Source organism: Rhinolophus sinicus, linkage group LG02 (assembly GCF_036562045.2).
Source record: "Rhinolophus sinicus isolate RSC01 linkage group LG02, ASM3656204v1, whole genome shotgun sequence".
Taxonomy (NCBI): domain Eukaryota; kingdom Metazoa; phylum Chordata; class Mammalia; order Chiroptera; family Rhinolophidae; genus Rhinolophus; species Rhinolophus sinicus.
The window spans coordinates 181,831,757-181,848,803 of NC_133752.1; the positions used below are offsets into that span (position 1 = coordinate 181,831,757).

General features: G+C 34.4%; 1 protein-coding gene across 16 annotated transcripts in view; it reads right to left on the bottom strand.

The window, feature by feature from the left end:
- Window positions 1-17,047, bottom strand: part of ANKS1B (ankyrin repeat and sterile alpha motif domain containing 1B) — an 891,644-nt gene that overhangs the window by 564,118 nt on the left and 310,479 nt on the right. For all 16 annotated transcript variants that reach the window (XR_012494067.1, XM_074326203.1, XM_074326202.1 and 13 more), the window contains one exon: window positions 4,090-4,226. Coding sequence is in view for 15 of the 16 variants with exons in the window: in XM_074326203.1 (XP_074182304.1) it covers window positions 4,090-4,226 (137 nt within the window). In the remaining variant the exon portion in view is untranslated. The remainder of the gene's footprint in view (window positions 1-4,089; window positions 4,227-17,047) is intronic.

Sequence of the window (17,047 nt, forward strand, 5' to 3'; positions counted from 1 at the left end):
AAAGTTGTTCTTTGTTTCGCCTATTTTCTATTATTTTGTTATCTTTCTGTTTTTAGCCTTCACATCTTGCTTTGGTTACAAGACTGCAAATTATTGAATGCAGTCTCCTTTGGTTCTCTGCTTTAGGCTACAAACTGTCCATCTATGTTTCTGTTCTTCTTCCTTTTTCCAACCTATTATTCTCCTCTCAAACTTCATCATCCCTCTGGAATACAAATATTCCATCTTGATTATTTTCTTCCTGATGAGCTAATTAGCATTAATAGACTACTGGAGTTAGGAGACCAGAGTTCTTGCAGTCAGTGTCTCTATAACACTGGGAAAATTATTCAACCTTTTTAAGTCTCAGACCCAATTGGTAAAAGAAAAAAACTATCTATCTTGTAGGGTTTTTGTAAGAAATAAATAAAACATAGGCTCAATAATAGAAACTAGTGGCTCAATACTCAATGATAAAAATGTTTTTTAACATTATCTATTTGAAGATCTTTTTATTCCTTACCTATTTTTTTGTTGCAACCCAATACAATTTTTCTACTCTTTCTGAGTTACATGTCTCTGCTTTTTAGATACCCACTCTCAGTTCTAATTTTAAAATTTAGCATATGTATTCTATAACCCCACAGTGCCCAGTAAAATGTTATTTCAGATTTGGCAAGAATTTTATATAATCCCAGTTCTAAACTCTTAATATAGGAAGGGAGAGATGGTATGGTTTATTATTAAATTACTTTATTATTAGCTCATTAAGCTTTTGAGTGGGGTTATACCTACATATACAAATGTCAAAATTCACCAAATTTTGACATTTTATTTTTCAATTAGGAAGAAATAAAGATGCTTCACCAGGAATGCATTAGAAAAACAAAAGCCATTGCAAGTAACATACAATTATTTAGTAGAAAGAAGAAAGCTGGTATGTCAATAGACCTACCTAAAATTTCATGTCACAGATAATATTTTCAAGTTTAAAAATAATTTTTTTTCAAGTATAAAGAAATGAACCAGCCTAAAGAATTCATCCTAATAAGGAAACAGCCTTATGTGTTAATATACTTGGGAAAAACAAAGAGAAACCAGTCGTATATAAATATTTCAGTCCTTATGAATTGACAATAGAATGTGTCACAATCTGGAGAATTTTAAGACATGAAAGAGCCCAAAGAAGCCAAGGTAAAAGATCAAACACATGATGCAGAACTAACAGCTGCACTTAGTGAGTTAATATAATAAGTATGCCGAATAAAATCGAACTCAAAGAAACACTGCAAAGTCTGTAGCTTCCAAGCAATTAACACAGTAATTAGAAACACAGGCAATGTGTAACAGCCCTATCACATTGAAAGCAAGGACTCTTTGGTTGCAATGAATATTCTCCATGTAGAGGTAGAGTTATGGAAAGTTGACCAGATAATAACATACATAAGCAAAGGGAGAGCAACCTAACTTGCTCTATCTGAGCAGTATCTATTTGCAGTGAATGAGGTAAAAGTTCTGTTTTCACTCGCATGGCCTTCTCACAGTAAGACTGAGCACATGTGCCGAAGCCCAGGCAAAGAAATGCAAATTCATGAATACAGGTTGCATTTATACTCTTATTGTCAAGACTCATCACCAGTGTGAAGAGTCAAATGATCATTTCAACCATGTTATTAACTTCTAATTAGTAAATTGAAGAAGTGTTTTAATACCCACAAGTCAATCTAACTTCATATTTCTTGCACTTTCCAGAGACAGAAAGCCAGAGTTAGCAAACACGTTAGTGGATTAAAGTTGTGATCAAAATATAAGCGAACCCATAATTATCTTTTTTTTGGAACGGTTAGTTCTTGACAATTGCTCCATCCCTGACACACCTGTGACTTGTCAGGACACATCAGGGAGTCCCATGTTCTACCCATCCAGCTGTCTCCCATCCCCACTCTTTCGTCTCCAAACACTTTCCTGAAAGCTTGTACTACCCTGATATTCCCTCATAATTACTTCCACTTTAATTTTTTATTCCCCACTCTCGACAAAGAATGAGGAGCCCCAGGAGACCAGAACTCATAAGGAGAACTTAGTAATGCACCAAAGTCTCTGAGGTGAAAAGCAAAGTAGCCCAACTGAGGTTAAATTGTTTCCTAATTATATACTTTAGCTGTTATTATTCTATCACATAGATACTTACAGACTGCATTGCTTCTAATTTAAATACCATAATTCTTAGTTTCCTGACTTTCTTTCTTCATTTATTCCTCCTTAAATTATCACTATAATAGCTAAGAAAGGAAGATGGAGTTCGTTACCTTCATAAGCATTTAATAATGGACAGAACCAAGAAATCGAGTCAACATGGAATTTCTGGCTTTAATACTACCTCTAGGTTTCTTCAAAGTTTGCCAAAATAAACTAATCTGATAGAAAATAGAACATATAAAGAAGGTTTATGGAGTAAGTTTCCTTAGTGTTGCTTAGATTACAGATATGTAGAAAGGAATCTGTCTTTCATTAATTGAATGACCAAATGCCTTTACATTAGAGAATTTACATTGGCATAAAAGTAAATATGTTTAGTAATGAATTTTATTAACTTATTATGGAAAAATCTCCCACGCAAACTTTTAAAAATGCTGGAAATGTAATAGCTGCACAATAACACCAGAAACAGCTTCATATAATGAGAAAACCAATGACAACAAATGTGGTATTTAGCATCTCAATCTGGGGTTAATGAGGTTATTTCTTGAAGCAAATGAACTTGCTCAAATTTCCCTAGAGAAAGAAGAAAAGATTTTTAAAGACATTTTCCTCCTCTGCACATTGGGACACTATGTAAAATGTAACCTGTGCCTAACTGACCCTGAACCGATAAGTTCCTCATAAAAATATGTCAAGTTGCACAAGTTCATGAGGATTTTTTCAACCTTTGAGCAGGACTGGAGGAGACAATTATACTAAAGAAAGGGAAAGGAACTTCAAAAAATCAGTTGCACAACTTGGCCCCTTTAGAATGTCAACATCCGTATCCATAGCACTAGAATATCCATTCCCTTGGAAATGATGAGGGTTCGGTGAAACGATGTATATGAAACTGTTCTGTAAAGTTTACATGACATTTTATTGATGAGGATGAAGATTATAATAAAAATAATCCCAAAGCAAATAAGATATTAAGCAAATCATTGTTCATTCACACCAAAACAATCTTAAAAGACACTTTGGTCCTACAAGTTAGCTCTAAGGATTTGTTTATACTATATAACTAAGGAAATGGTGAATGGCCTTGATTGGATCCAAAGTCCCCCTCTCTTGGATTTTATGAGGCCCATTCAGAATGAGCCAGGTTGAGAACACCACCAATTGCATGTTCTGAGTTCATCTGTTGGCAAAAATATAAAGCAAACAGCTTTATAAGTGCTATTTTCAATGCAATATCACAGAACAGCTTGTCCCAATGATATTTCTAAAGCTTGCCTGCAAACCGCCTACTGGGAAATCCAACTGAAAGAGAAGAGGGAAGAGAAAGAAACCCTTACAGACAAATTACAGGAATGGAAAAAAAGAACAAAGGGTAAAGAGATACAGGGTAGAGGAAAGTGAGCACTGTAGGAAAATAAGGAGCAATGAGATGTATACTATCAAACACAGGCAAACTTAGTTCAATACCATAAGGAACAAACAATTTAAAGAAAATACGCAAAAAAACACTGGGGTTGGAAGATAGAGACGTGATCATGAATAATACAGCATGTCCAGGGAAACGAAGACAAAAGGAGCAGGAAACACCAGAAAACATGTAATGGCTCAATAATTGGAGTGTACTTATTAAAATGTTGTGAAAGGAAGATGACGTGAAATAGCCCTTTTTCTGAGTTTCTCTTCTGTTTTCATGTAAAACACAAATTCATTTTTCCAAAGGCTAATATAGGTTTCAATGTCCATCATCAACTCCAAGGGAGAAAACACCCTCTTCCAGTCCCCTTTTTTAAACTCCAAAATCAATTTACATATCATAAAATAAGCCAGGCATTGCCACATAAGTTGTGCATGTACTGATTCAAAAACAAAATACATTATAGTATAGACAATGTCATTCTGTGCACTTACCTGGGGTCGAATAACTTTTACAATATTTTTGAGGGCAGTGTCAGGGGATGGAGGTGAGCAGTCAGGTGTTGGGCCTGTCGAGCTGTTTCTATGGTTACTAGTCCCTGGAGCAGTAATTGCTACCTCAGAGGTATTATCTGTGAATAAAAATAGAACTGCCATGAACCTAATCACTCAGTTTACCTTTTAAGACTTGAAATTAAGTGAACATGAATTGAGATTTCAACTTAAAGCTGGTATCAATTATAAGATCATAATGAGGAATATACTCAGTAGTATATTTTAAGGATAATGTTTATTGAATGTGTTGTTTTCTTTTAGAATGGTATCACCCTCTGTAGTATTATGTCAAGAAGGAAGAGTATTATTATTCAATTCATAATGATTACCCAGCAGAACTGTTAAGACTGCCACTATTTATTATATTAGTAACTAAAACCTTACCTTAACTAAAAAAGAACATGATTTTTTATATGATGGGGCTAAGTTGACACCATAACCTTTTGATCTTTGTTAAAATAGAAGGTTTATATCTCCCTGATTCATAAAACTCCAATTCAAGCCTCTTTAAAGCACTTTTCCCAGAAATCCCTCAAGCTATAGAGAAGCATCCCAGTGAATTAACTTTGATGAAAAACTGACATTTGTACAAAATGGTTTTGTAATGTAGACAAACACAAAATTATTACCCCCAGATAAACATATCCTTCTTTATGGTCAAAACTAAATGAAGAAAATTTCAAAAATCTAAATTAATCCTCCCTTATGTTGAATATTTGGGTGGGGGGAGAAAATGATGACTTAAAAATCAGAAACATGCGTAACATTTTGTTCTCAATGTTATAGCAAAACAAAGTAACATCAAATATGCAGTTTGGGAATGTTAAAAATACTTAGAAAAGGATGATAAATGTTCTATAAATAACTTCTCTTACCACAAAGAAAGCTACATTATTTTAATAACAATTTGGCAATCCTCTATGGCTTTTTATGGAAACATTTGGAAGCTCAAATCTGCAAAAACTTTACTTCCCTGGTAGATTTTTAATTAGTTCCCAATAATTTTCTGTCCAAGACAGTTAGGTGAAGTGATGCAAAGGAGACTGTGAATTTTTTATAGACCAGCAAGTTTCTCTGTTCCATGGCCATTATCTATAATTCCAAGTAAAAAGCAATAATTTATTAAGGTACCTCTTGTTCATAAAAAGCAGAGGATGAAAACTCTACCCACCACATGAAAATATAATTCAGTCACCTGGGGAACCCAGACATAGGCTTGTGAAATAAAAAAAACACAAATGTGACATATTGAATTAAATAGATCACTCATAAAATAAGTCTTAAAAGTGTCCAGAACTCATTCTTGACCTAGGTATAATGGATAAGTGGGATTTGAATTAGCATCACAAGAATAGTCAGGGTTATGAGACAGTAGTTTGTAGGGGTGGACTTTGAATAGAATACTAAGAGTAAATATGGAAACAGAGACACAACATCGGTCAGCAGGCAGTGACAAAGATGCTCTGATTCTCTTCCAGTTTGCCCCTTCCTCCTTCTATTCATTCAACCATACATCTAAAACATTTACTTGGGGGCAAGTGTGTGTCAGATATTATATCATGTTCTAAGGATAAACTACAAAGAATCTCCAGCTGGGGGGAAGGGGGTAAGGAGGGATAAATAGGCAAAGCACAGAGGATTTTTAGGACAGTAAAACTATTTTTGCATAATACTATAATGGTGGATACGTAGCATTTTATTAGGTTGGTGCAAAAGTAATTGCGGTTTTTGCAATTATTTTTAACCTTTTAAATTGCAATAATTACTTTTGCATCAACCTAATAATTTGTCCAAACCCACAGAGTATACAACACCAAGAGTGAGCTCTAATGTAAACGATGGACTTTGGGTGACAACGATGTGTCAGTGTAGATTCATCAATTGTAACAAATATACCACTCGGGTGAGAGATGTTGTTTAGCGAGGGAGGCTATGCTCTTTTGGGGTCAGAGGGTAGATAACTCTCTGTATCTCTACTCAATTTTGCTGTGAACCTAAAATTGCTCTAAAAGTAAACTCCTGTTTAAAAATTTTTTTTTAAATCTCTTCCCTTGAGAAGTACACAATCAAATGTGGCATCAGATATGCAATTTATAATGCAATATAACTTGAGAGTTGATAACAGATAAATGAAGCGTGATGAAAAGGCAGGAAGAGGACTGTGGCTGGAGAGGAAAATGGCTGTGAAAGGCTTCAGTTTTCAGGCAAAAACGCTGGAACAGAACATAAAGCATAAGGGCATGAAGATAAAAAGAGAGCACAGAAGAAGCTGTTATTTTATGTTAGGAAGAAGTGGGACATAACTTTAGATGAGTAGGAAGTGTATTAGCATAAAAGTTTATAATTAATTCTGTAGGCAATAAGAAATATTGACGATATTTCAGCAGGAAACAACATGGAAATAAAATAGCTAATGTTTATTGGACTCCAATGAAATGGTGTTAGACACACTTTATTTTCCTTATCATTTACCATTTATTCTCGCTTTTGTACTTTTCATTGTTGTCTCTCTGGTTTTGCATTCTGAATAGTTTTTTTATATTCATTTTCCAGTTTATTGGTTCTTTCTTCAGCTATGTCTAGTCTGCTATCAAACCATTTTCTTAATTTCTCTTATACTTTTCAGTTCTAAAATTTCTATTTGATTTTTGGCATTTTTCAGTTCCCTAACTTTTATTTATTGGAAACTGTCAAGTACAGTTGTTTTGTTTTTTAAATCTGAGTCCGATAATTCCAATATCTGAATTCTTCATGAATCTGCTCCATTATCTGTCTCATCTTCATTTACTTGTTACATGTTATTAATATTTAACTTTTGCTTGGAATAAGATATACAACATTAAATATATATATTTGTCTTTTAGAAAATGTTAATTCAAAAAGCATCCAAACTTACATTCTAATACCAGATGTGAAGTCTGTGGAAAACTTGCCTGTTAATTATTAAACAATTTATTTCACCTGTCCGGATTCCAATTTTCTTAATTTTAAAAATGAGAATGATTAATAACTATTATTCTAGGCTTTATGTGTGCAGATAAAATGAAAGAACACACATAAGAAATAAGCATGTTAACAGGCACAGAATATAGGTTTAATAATTTGAGTTTTGTTTTCCTTATCAAACAAAATATCAGAATTAAATAAAATGTGGAAGAGGAAAAACAAGATCCGGAGAGAAAGGCAAGAAAATAATTAGTAATGCTTTGTACATAATACATCTAGCGTAATGACTCTGAGTAACTGGGTAGGATTTGAGGCCAGTATCTTATTAACACAAATTGGTGGGGACAGAATTTCATCCCAGGAATAAGGGATGATCCCTTGAGGAAGGATTCACTGCCAGGGCTGGGCCTGTTAACTGTCTTTGCATCAAAGCCAGGAAAACTTCTGGGCACTCCATACAGACTGAAAGGCAAAAGCTTACGGACGTTTTTTATAAGTGATTTAATACACAGTACAGGACAGTGGGTAATCAAGTACTATATTATTTAGAAAAGACTATAAGTGTCTCCATTTTCAGAATCTATGATCTGTTTACACTGATAATTTGATTTTATACTACCTTGCATTGCTCATTATCTCTTCCAGACTAGGTTATATTTTTTCAGAGACTTACATTTCCCTTATCCCCACCACAGCTCTTAGTTCAATGCTATCCTTTAAAAATTGCTAAGTGAAATAAAATGAATAAAAGCAAAACCTGTGTGACAATGAAAACCATCATAAGGCCCTTAATTACATGGAAAAAGTGATCTGGCTTTTATAATTCCATGGTCCTTATGGAGAAAATTCAAATGAAAAGCATGTTCTAGAACACACATAAGAGCCTTAGGAAATTGATTTATTCCTAAAATAACCTTTATTATATTATTTATTTAAAAAATGCCAATTGTCCAGTGGACTTTGCCAAATGACAGCTTATATCCAAGACAGTTTTACATGATCAACCTACATTTCACAGCTGCAGCTGCAAAACATTGCTAATAAAAATGAATGAGGTGTGTTAAAATTGCTTAGAGAAAATTACTGAATATTTCAGAGTGAAATAAGAAACTTATCTTCTAGTCCGATTCCCTTACTACACATTAGATTATGCATTATGATTGTGTTTCCACTATAATAATAAGCTTAGGGGAAAAAAACTTTCTAGTTTACTTGAGCTTTTAGGAGGAAAGTATCCTATGAATACAAAATAATTCATGTGCTATGGTGCAGTGTAGCATTTTAACATCATTCTAAAGCATGTAGTGAGCAGTAAAGTGCACCCGAGACCATGTTAGTGGCTATGCAGCTGACAAGTAGAACTGAGATTACTTCTGGCTGAGGATTCAGGAAAGGTATGACGGAGAGGTGGTGATTAAGGAGGTCTCTGCCAGATTAGTAAAATTTAGACATGAAGAATTGGCTGGGAAGGGTATTCCAAGAGTTGGAAGAGGGATGAGAAAATGGTAGAGAGATGGAAAAAAGTTAGGTACATTGGCAGAATAAGAAAGAGTTCAGTTTGAATAAAATATGATATTCATGGAAGTAATACTAAGAAATGGAGGAGCCATATACTATGAATTTGGGCTTTTCAATCAGATAAACTTAAACTGGCGTATTTAATTTGTTTCCTCATCTGTGAAACAGTGCTTTTCTCATAGTGTTGTTGTAAGGATAAATGAGGTATGTGTGTATGTATGTGTATGTTTAATATATTGCCTGGTACATAGTAAGTGCTCAATAAAAGTAGCTATTGCTACTATCATATATAATAATAATAAATATAAGTAGAGAGGTGGCTTGAGGTGTTCTTGTGGAAAGTCTTCAGGGCAACACTAAGTGATCATCAGGTACGTATTTGATAATTATTAGTCTTGCAATGAATGAAATACAGTTTTTAATTGTTGACCTCAAGTCAGGGATTGGCAAACTTTCTGCAAAGGGCCAGATAATTAATATTTTAAGCTTTGTAGGCTATAAGGTCTCTTTCATAACTACTAAATTCTACTGTCGTAACACAAAAGCAGCCATAGACAATATGTAAACAAATGGGTAAGGACTGTGTTCCAAGAAAACTTTTATTTACAAAAACAAGCATAGAACAGATAGCTTGTGGACCTCTGTCATACTTACTTCCCATGGGAATGTTTCCCCTTTTATGGAGAAACCTTCAAGAATGTAATATTAATATATATTTACTTTTCCATATTCATATTATATATGAACATTCTGCTCACTATGCAATGAAGACCTAAGGTTTTCATTATGAAATAAGAAATGTTTTTATCATTTATGCTAAAAATTACATTACATATAACACAAGGGTTATGCCTTGTATACCAGTGTTCAATAGATGCTCATTGGATGGAGAAATAAAAACTGAATAAGACTAATTGAATCTTTTTATTCTAAAGTAACTTTTTAAGTAATGGGACATGACCATCTTTTCCGGGAGAGACAATATAAAAATCCTAAGTAAAATAGTCCAAACATAAGATTCTGTTTCAATATTTTCAGTGAGAAAGTACTCACTATGTACTTGTTGAGGAAGTTAAAATTTAACAATTGTTTTAGAGAATTATTTAATATTCCAGATAGTTATTACATTTTTGCTTGCTCCAGCAATTTTTTTTTTTTAAGAATTAGCAAATTTTTTAAATACATTGAAAACTGAAACACTCGAACCTTCTTTACTATCATCACCAACAGTTTACATACTCCGTAGTCTTACTCAAGCAGCTACTTTACCAGGTAAACTGCGGGGTAGGCGGCTTCTGAGATGGCTCTGATTGATCCCTCCCTGCCTCAGGGTATTCAAGTGTTTGTTAAATTCTCGCCCCTAGAGTGTGAGTTGAACTTGTTGATGAGCTTCTGACAAAGACAGAAGTGATGAAATATCACTTCTAGGACTAAGTTATGAACAGACTGTAGCTTCTGTCTTGAGTGTGTCATCTGGTGCTCTCACGCTTAGATCTTTCATACTGAGGAAATCAAGAAACCATATTGTGAACAGCGTTTTGGAGAGGCCCACATGGCCTGGGAGGAACTGAAACCCTCAGTTCAACAGCCCACCAGGAACCGACACTGGGCAACAGCCATGTGAATTAGCTTGGAAGTGGATCCTTGAGGCCCAGTCAAGCCTTGAAATAACTGCAGTTCTGGCCAACAGCTTGATGGTAACCCATCCACCAAAGCCCCTCCTGGATCCCTGACCCACAAAAACTGTGAGATAATATGTATTTCTTGTTTTCAGCCACAGTTTTGGGGTAATTTGATAGGTAGCAACAGATAATTAATATGTTAGATGTTTGGCTAACATTTATAACATGGCCCACATTTCAGATGTTTGAGCTGCAATGATAAATAGATTCTCAGCCTTATTTTTAAGTTGTTAACTACTTAATGAAAAATATAGAAGGACAAAGATAGTATTAAAAAACTGTATTATTCATGCTACGTATCAGGCACTGTGGGTGCACAATGACTGACTAAGAGGACCAGGGAGTTACGTTAAGGGTAAAAAAAGAACGTAAAGGTGACAGATTTCATCATAGCCTTGAAGAATGAGTGCCACGAAGAACTCTAGGAGGGAGAAGCATTCCAAACACTACAGAATATGGAATGGGGCAGAAGCATGAAAGCGCACTGTGCCTTTGGGGAACTATAAATGGCTTGGTCTGCCTGGAGCACAGGATATGTATGGAAAAGTAATGGAGATGATGTTGGCAAGAGAAAGTTTGAAGATGAAAAATGGAAAAGTGTATGAAAAGAAAACAAAATTGGTAAAAGATTGAATTTTTCTATTTCAAAAAAGTCAGCAACACCGCATTGCTAAAATTGCTTTTCTTGAGGCTATGGTCCAATACCACTTTCACCTCTAAGGACAGATTACAAGGCCACCATTGCTTTAAAGATCTCTACATGGAAGAGGCCATATTTGTGTGCTGAAAGGTGGAATGATTGGCCACCAACATCAAACTGACATTCAGTGTTTGAACATCTCTAATCTGTAAGGACCTTTGGTCATACTTACACCAGAGAAGTTCTTCTGAAGAGCTAACTCCAGGGCCAAGAGACCAACAAAGAGCCCAAGGTCTCAGTTCAGCGTGTAAAGTCGCCCCAGGGATAGACTGTGGTGGGACAGTAACCGGTATCCCCTTATTTCCTCATTCTTCCTCCTTCCCATTCCTCAGTCATGGCAGGTCTTTTAGCATAATCATAATAATTATATAATCATGTTGTAATTTGTGAGCAAAATAGTAGAAGAAAGTCTTGTTTATCCACTTATGGATGCTCTACTCTGAAGAAACTCGAGGATTTAGGAGGAATGAGGGCAGTCACTGGCTTGTATTTATTCTCTTAATATCCTCAAGGCCTTATCACATGTTTCCCAATATTGTTTTCCCAACCCTGCCATCGCATTGGAACCTTCAGTTTCCTTGTAGATGTTAAACAATTTCTTAAGCCCAAGAGTGTTCTGATTTCTACTCATGTGATCTTTTGCCTTAACTCTATTCAGGTCCCCCATGTCCAAGGCTAAGCCATGTATTTTGTTTATGAACGTCAGCTGCTTCATATGGGCATTTTAATCTCTAAGGACCTATTCCATGGACACAATATCCAATCATTTTAACTGTCTTATTTCCCTTACTATTGTTCAACCCCAGTGAGACCTCTAATCCTTTAATCCATCTATTTTCATTCAATCTATCATCCCTTTCAATCTTCACTTCTTTACTTGTTCAGTTGAGACATAAGGGTCTATCACATAATAACTCTTTTGCCAATAACTACATCCATTCTTCTCATCACTGTACCACACACTCTGAGCAAAACCGTAATCTTATTTACAGTTGACACCATAATGTGCCACCCAGATTCCCCTTAAGATTTGAAGGGAGGGTTTGAAGTTGTTGGAAGTGTTGCTGGCAGACAGTCTTCACCTGTCAGCCCTCTCTGGGAATTGTCTCAGCTGAAGAGAACTGTCTGATCCAAGGTCACACCCCCTTCCAGGAGCAGCCTCCTTCCAATGGCTGTCTAATACAGCAGTATAAAAGCTCTACTAGTCACCAACTTGGGATGGTTTTGAAGGACTATCCCAGTTTTAAAGTTTCCTTGGGAGTCTTTGGAGGTCTATGATGAGAATTCACTGCAGGCTAACTTCTCCTTCCGTTTTATCCTACTTCTCTTCGAAAAGCACTCTTAATCGATCTCCTATATGCCAATCTCCACCTCAAAGTCTGCTTCCTGGAGAATCCAGGACTGGACTCAGTCTAATTGTTCTATCGCTTTTGCAATTTTTTTCAACAATCAGGTACTAATCGCTATGAGAGAAAACCACTTAAATGCCATAAATTAATGTCATCAAATGATTTGATATGATCTTAGAAATCATTTCATGTGGTTAAAAACAAAAATAAAACAACACTCCAATAGAAAAATAGAAACTGGGACCAAAATCACCAATAGGCACTTCATAAAAGAAAACTACAAGTAAATGTCTAAACCACTTTCTCAACCTTTGCTCAAAACATTGTACAGGAATGCATGAATGGTATACAATCTGGTTTTGTGTTGCTTTAATTAACGTGGAAAAAAATATTCAAATGGTTAAACATTCAAACAGCATAATATGGCATAACTACGATAAGTGAGCCCGATTCTATCTTAAGGTACCACTACCATTTTGTTGTAACTTCTTGCAGGAATTCATAGGAAAAGATTAGAAAACATATGCATTTCTGTGTGCATATGTGTATCATACATATATCATATTCTTACACAAATGGAAGCATATGCCTTTATGATTACAGTTTGCATTGGTCTTATCCAAGCTCCATTTTATGTCCTTACCTTAGTTTCCTTTTATTTCTACCTTGCCTTCAAATTTTCATTAGGAAGTTGGGTTTTATGTTTCCTCATTAATTGATTAAGTAATTGAGCTGCAATTAATATAAACCTTCCCTCTAACTAGATTAAGCAATGAGGATACTTATTATTCCACTTATAGGAACCCGAATCAGGGCGGCTCCAGGTGCTGAGGTCAGAGCTCGGACACCACTTCTCTGTGCCTTTCTTGGCTCTGCCCTCTTCCCTGTGATGCTTCATCCCCAGGCGGGAACCAAGATGGTTGCAGCAGCTCCCAGCATCGTATCACATATGATAATATCAAAATAAGGATAAGGGCCACCTGGTAATCTAGTATTTTGGTATAAAATGTGTCTACAAATTAGTGTTACTCTTATTACTAACTGAACATATATTTCCTTTGATATGCTATTATGCTCTTCAAGTTATGTGGATATTCATGATGACAGACTTCATGTATTATAAGAGACAGATGTTGTATGGAATTACAGTCTGTTTAGATATACTTTGGAAAAAGTTAGATCGCCTTTCATCTGCTTTCATAAGTCAGATTGTAATGTCCCAGGATTTCCAGAAAGTAAATGGGAACCAAAGTATTATTTAATCTTAACTCATATCTCTATTTTATACTCACAGCAGGAGTAATTCTTAACTGGGAGAAAGATTTCCCTTTTTTCCTATTCTAAAGATACTTCTATGCTCATACAGTCGTCCTCATTTCTTCCTTATTGAAGAGTCTGTCTAGATGATAGCATCAGTAACAGAGATGAATTTTCTTCAGTCCCACTGCCTAGTTACTTTCAAATACCATTAATCACAACACTGTGAAGCTCCTTTAAAGGCTGCTTTCCTATATATATTCTTTTATCTAAACTTTACAAATTCAATAAATTGTTAATATGTCCCTGTAAAATCAGTGACACTTTTGCTACACATGATACAAAATTTTTGTTTGAAATTCAAGGGCATTTTTTTTGTCAACTAAATACTACTTAAAACTAACTACAAAGCCATATGTATTTTATAGGTGCAAAAGTATCTAATGATTAAAACTTCAGAAGCCCAGAAGTCTTGTTTTTTAAAAAGAAAAAATTATCTGTCACAAAAGGTCTCAGAGCTTCTAATGAATGTGTTATTAATATAACACGTTGTATGAACATCTTAAGGGACCTCTTTCACAAGCAACCAGAAGCCCTTTTGTAATTACTTATGCTCAACACCTATTTCTGATTGGCAGAGTTAGGAGGAGGACTATTCCCAGTTCATACACTGCATGGCATCTCTGAACTTATGATCAATGTGCCAGTACACTGGTTAGTAACTGGTAGATATAAAACAAGATAACATACACACACATGTCGAAAGTGCTTACTCTTTGGTGCACTGCAAATGGGAAACAAATATATTGATGTCCAATATACCTAACACTCCAAGGTGTAATATAGGTTTCTCCATAATCTAAGAAATCCCTGCTTTCCCTCAAAAAAAGAAAAAGAGAGATAGAAACAAAACACCATCATTCTAGTAAAAGTAGAGACAAATTTACATAAAGGAATAGACTAGCATGAATCACTGCTTTCACTGTTGCCACAATCCATTACTAAGCTGTGTAGTGGTCCCTATAATAAATGCCCTTAGAATTGATAGTGCAAATTTTTTTCCATGAATGAGAGTGCTATATGACAAATTTTAATGCCATTAATTCAACTAATTAACCTAACACACACAACCTAACCATCACAGTAAATTATAATCTGACCTTTAAAAAAATATGTCATGAGCTAAGACAAATTTATCTTTATCCTTGAAATATCAGGAGCTTATTCTTAAAGAAGTTTCTCCCTTTCTTTCTTTATAAATCTATTCAGGAATGCATAAGGTGCTATTTCCTGTTACTTTGCTAAAATACATATCTGATGACTGCAGTCCTGGTCTTTGACTTGGCGGGGTCCCCAATACCGCAGGATGGTAGACAGCGTTACAGATGCATTTAAAATCTCACTTTTACCCTTTCAGAAACCTATCCCCCGCTTCTATCTCAAGAGTTAATCACTATCCCAAAGTTGATGTGTATTCTCTATCAATACCTTTATAATTTTATTACTCATGCACATACTTATTATCTATATAGTCATGATATATCAGATTGTTTTACATTTACATAAATATCAAATTGCATGCATAATTCCGAATCTTGCTTTTTTCACTTAATATTGTTTTCAAGATACAGCCAACTAGGTGTTTGTAAACCTGGTATTTTCATTTTCATTTGTGCATAGTGGTCCATTTTACCAAAACTTACTCTTTGATTCTCTTACTAATGGAAATTTCATTTTTTCCCAATTTTGTATTCTTACAAACAATGTTGCAATGACTATTCTTCAAAGTCTTAGAGTTTTCTTATAAAGAACTGTACCTAGAAGTAGAATTGATTGATAGGGGAGCATGTGCATTTAAAACTTTTAAAAAAACATTGTTGAATTGCCTTCCAATGTGGAATATCAATTTACAATCCTATTAGCTATGTACAAGTGTTCCTGTTTTTCTATATTTTTACCATAATTGACATTGCAGAACTTTTGTTTCATTCTGGTGGATAGATATAAACTGGTATTTTGCAGTGGTCTTAATTTAAATTTCTCTCTTACTGATGTTAGCTATGATTATGGACCATTCAAAATTATCTTCAGTTAACTGCCTTTGCCAATTGTTTCAAAGTTTCTGGGGTTTTTTGTTGCTGTTTGTTTGTTTCTTATTTTGTTGAACTAATCCCTTTTAAGTGTTATGTATTGCCAGCATCTCTCCCTGTTTGTGGCTCTTTAAATGTATTTGTGGAATTTTATTCTAAGCATGAATTTTATTTTTAATTTTAATGTACCATATTTTGCCGTGCATAATGCACACTTTTTTGCCAAAATTTGTGAGGGAAAAATACGGATGCACATTATACATGGGTAGTACTAATTCCATATCTATATAAATGTTTTTAATTCTTTTATTTATGCTTAAGAGTTTAAAGTGTGACTCTAGAAATCAATAATGATATATGTATGCAAAATAATACCCTGGAATACGATAATCAGTTTTGTTGAACTTATGACAAACTTGCAACAAAAAAGAGTTCTTGGCCTTCTATGATGCATAAATATCATAAATTTGTTACTGGTACATAAAATTTCTTGGACCTTGTATCTGTTCATGTGTTTTGTAATTATTTGTTACATAAAATTTCCTGTACCATAATACGTTAAAAAATAAATGCTAAAATTCCTTTATAATACAAAAAAACAAGTACCTAAATGTAAACAAATAAAAATTTGAAATAAGAAATTCAAACAAATTATATTTTTCCTGAGAAAGTTTGGGCCAATAACGTGAGTGTGCATTATACATGGGAGCACATTATACACGGCAAAATACGGTAGTCAGTTTTTCCAGTCTTTTTCTTAATGATGTTATACTTTCTGTCTTGTTTAAGAAATACTCCCCTTTACTAAGATGATCATGTAAATTCTCTCTTAATTTGCTAAATTGAGGAAATAGATTGAAAGATTTTTCTGATGGTTGAAATGTACTTTAAATAGTGAGGTGAATCCTACTTAGTCATGAGGTGTGTTTTAAATTGCTGGATTCAATATAGTAATAGTTTGTTTAGAAATTGTGTATTTATTTTCATACCAGAGGTTAATCCATATGTTTTTCTTACATTCTTCTCCCTGTCCAGTTTTGTATCTAAGTCATACAAGTACAAAGTTGGTAGCTTACCTTTTGTGCATTCTATTAAAAAGGTTGTACAGCCTTGATATTATCTGTTCATAAAGGTTTGGTAAAAGTATCCTATCAAACCACCTTGACCACCTGTTTTTGGTACCTCTTCTCTTCTGTTAATGTCTATCAGGGTACTGAGTTATGATTAGTAATTTATATTTTTTCACAAAATTGTATATTTGATCTCTGTCTTAAATTTTTTTGGAAGAAAATCATTCATGATACCATCTTATGTTTTCTTAAAACCTCTCCCGAGTGTTTGGTTATATTTTCTTTG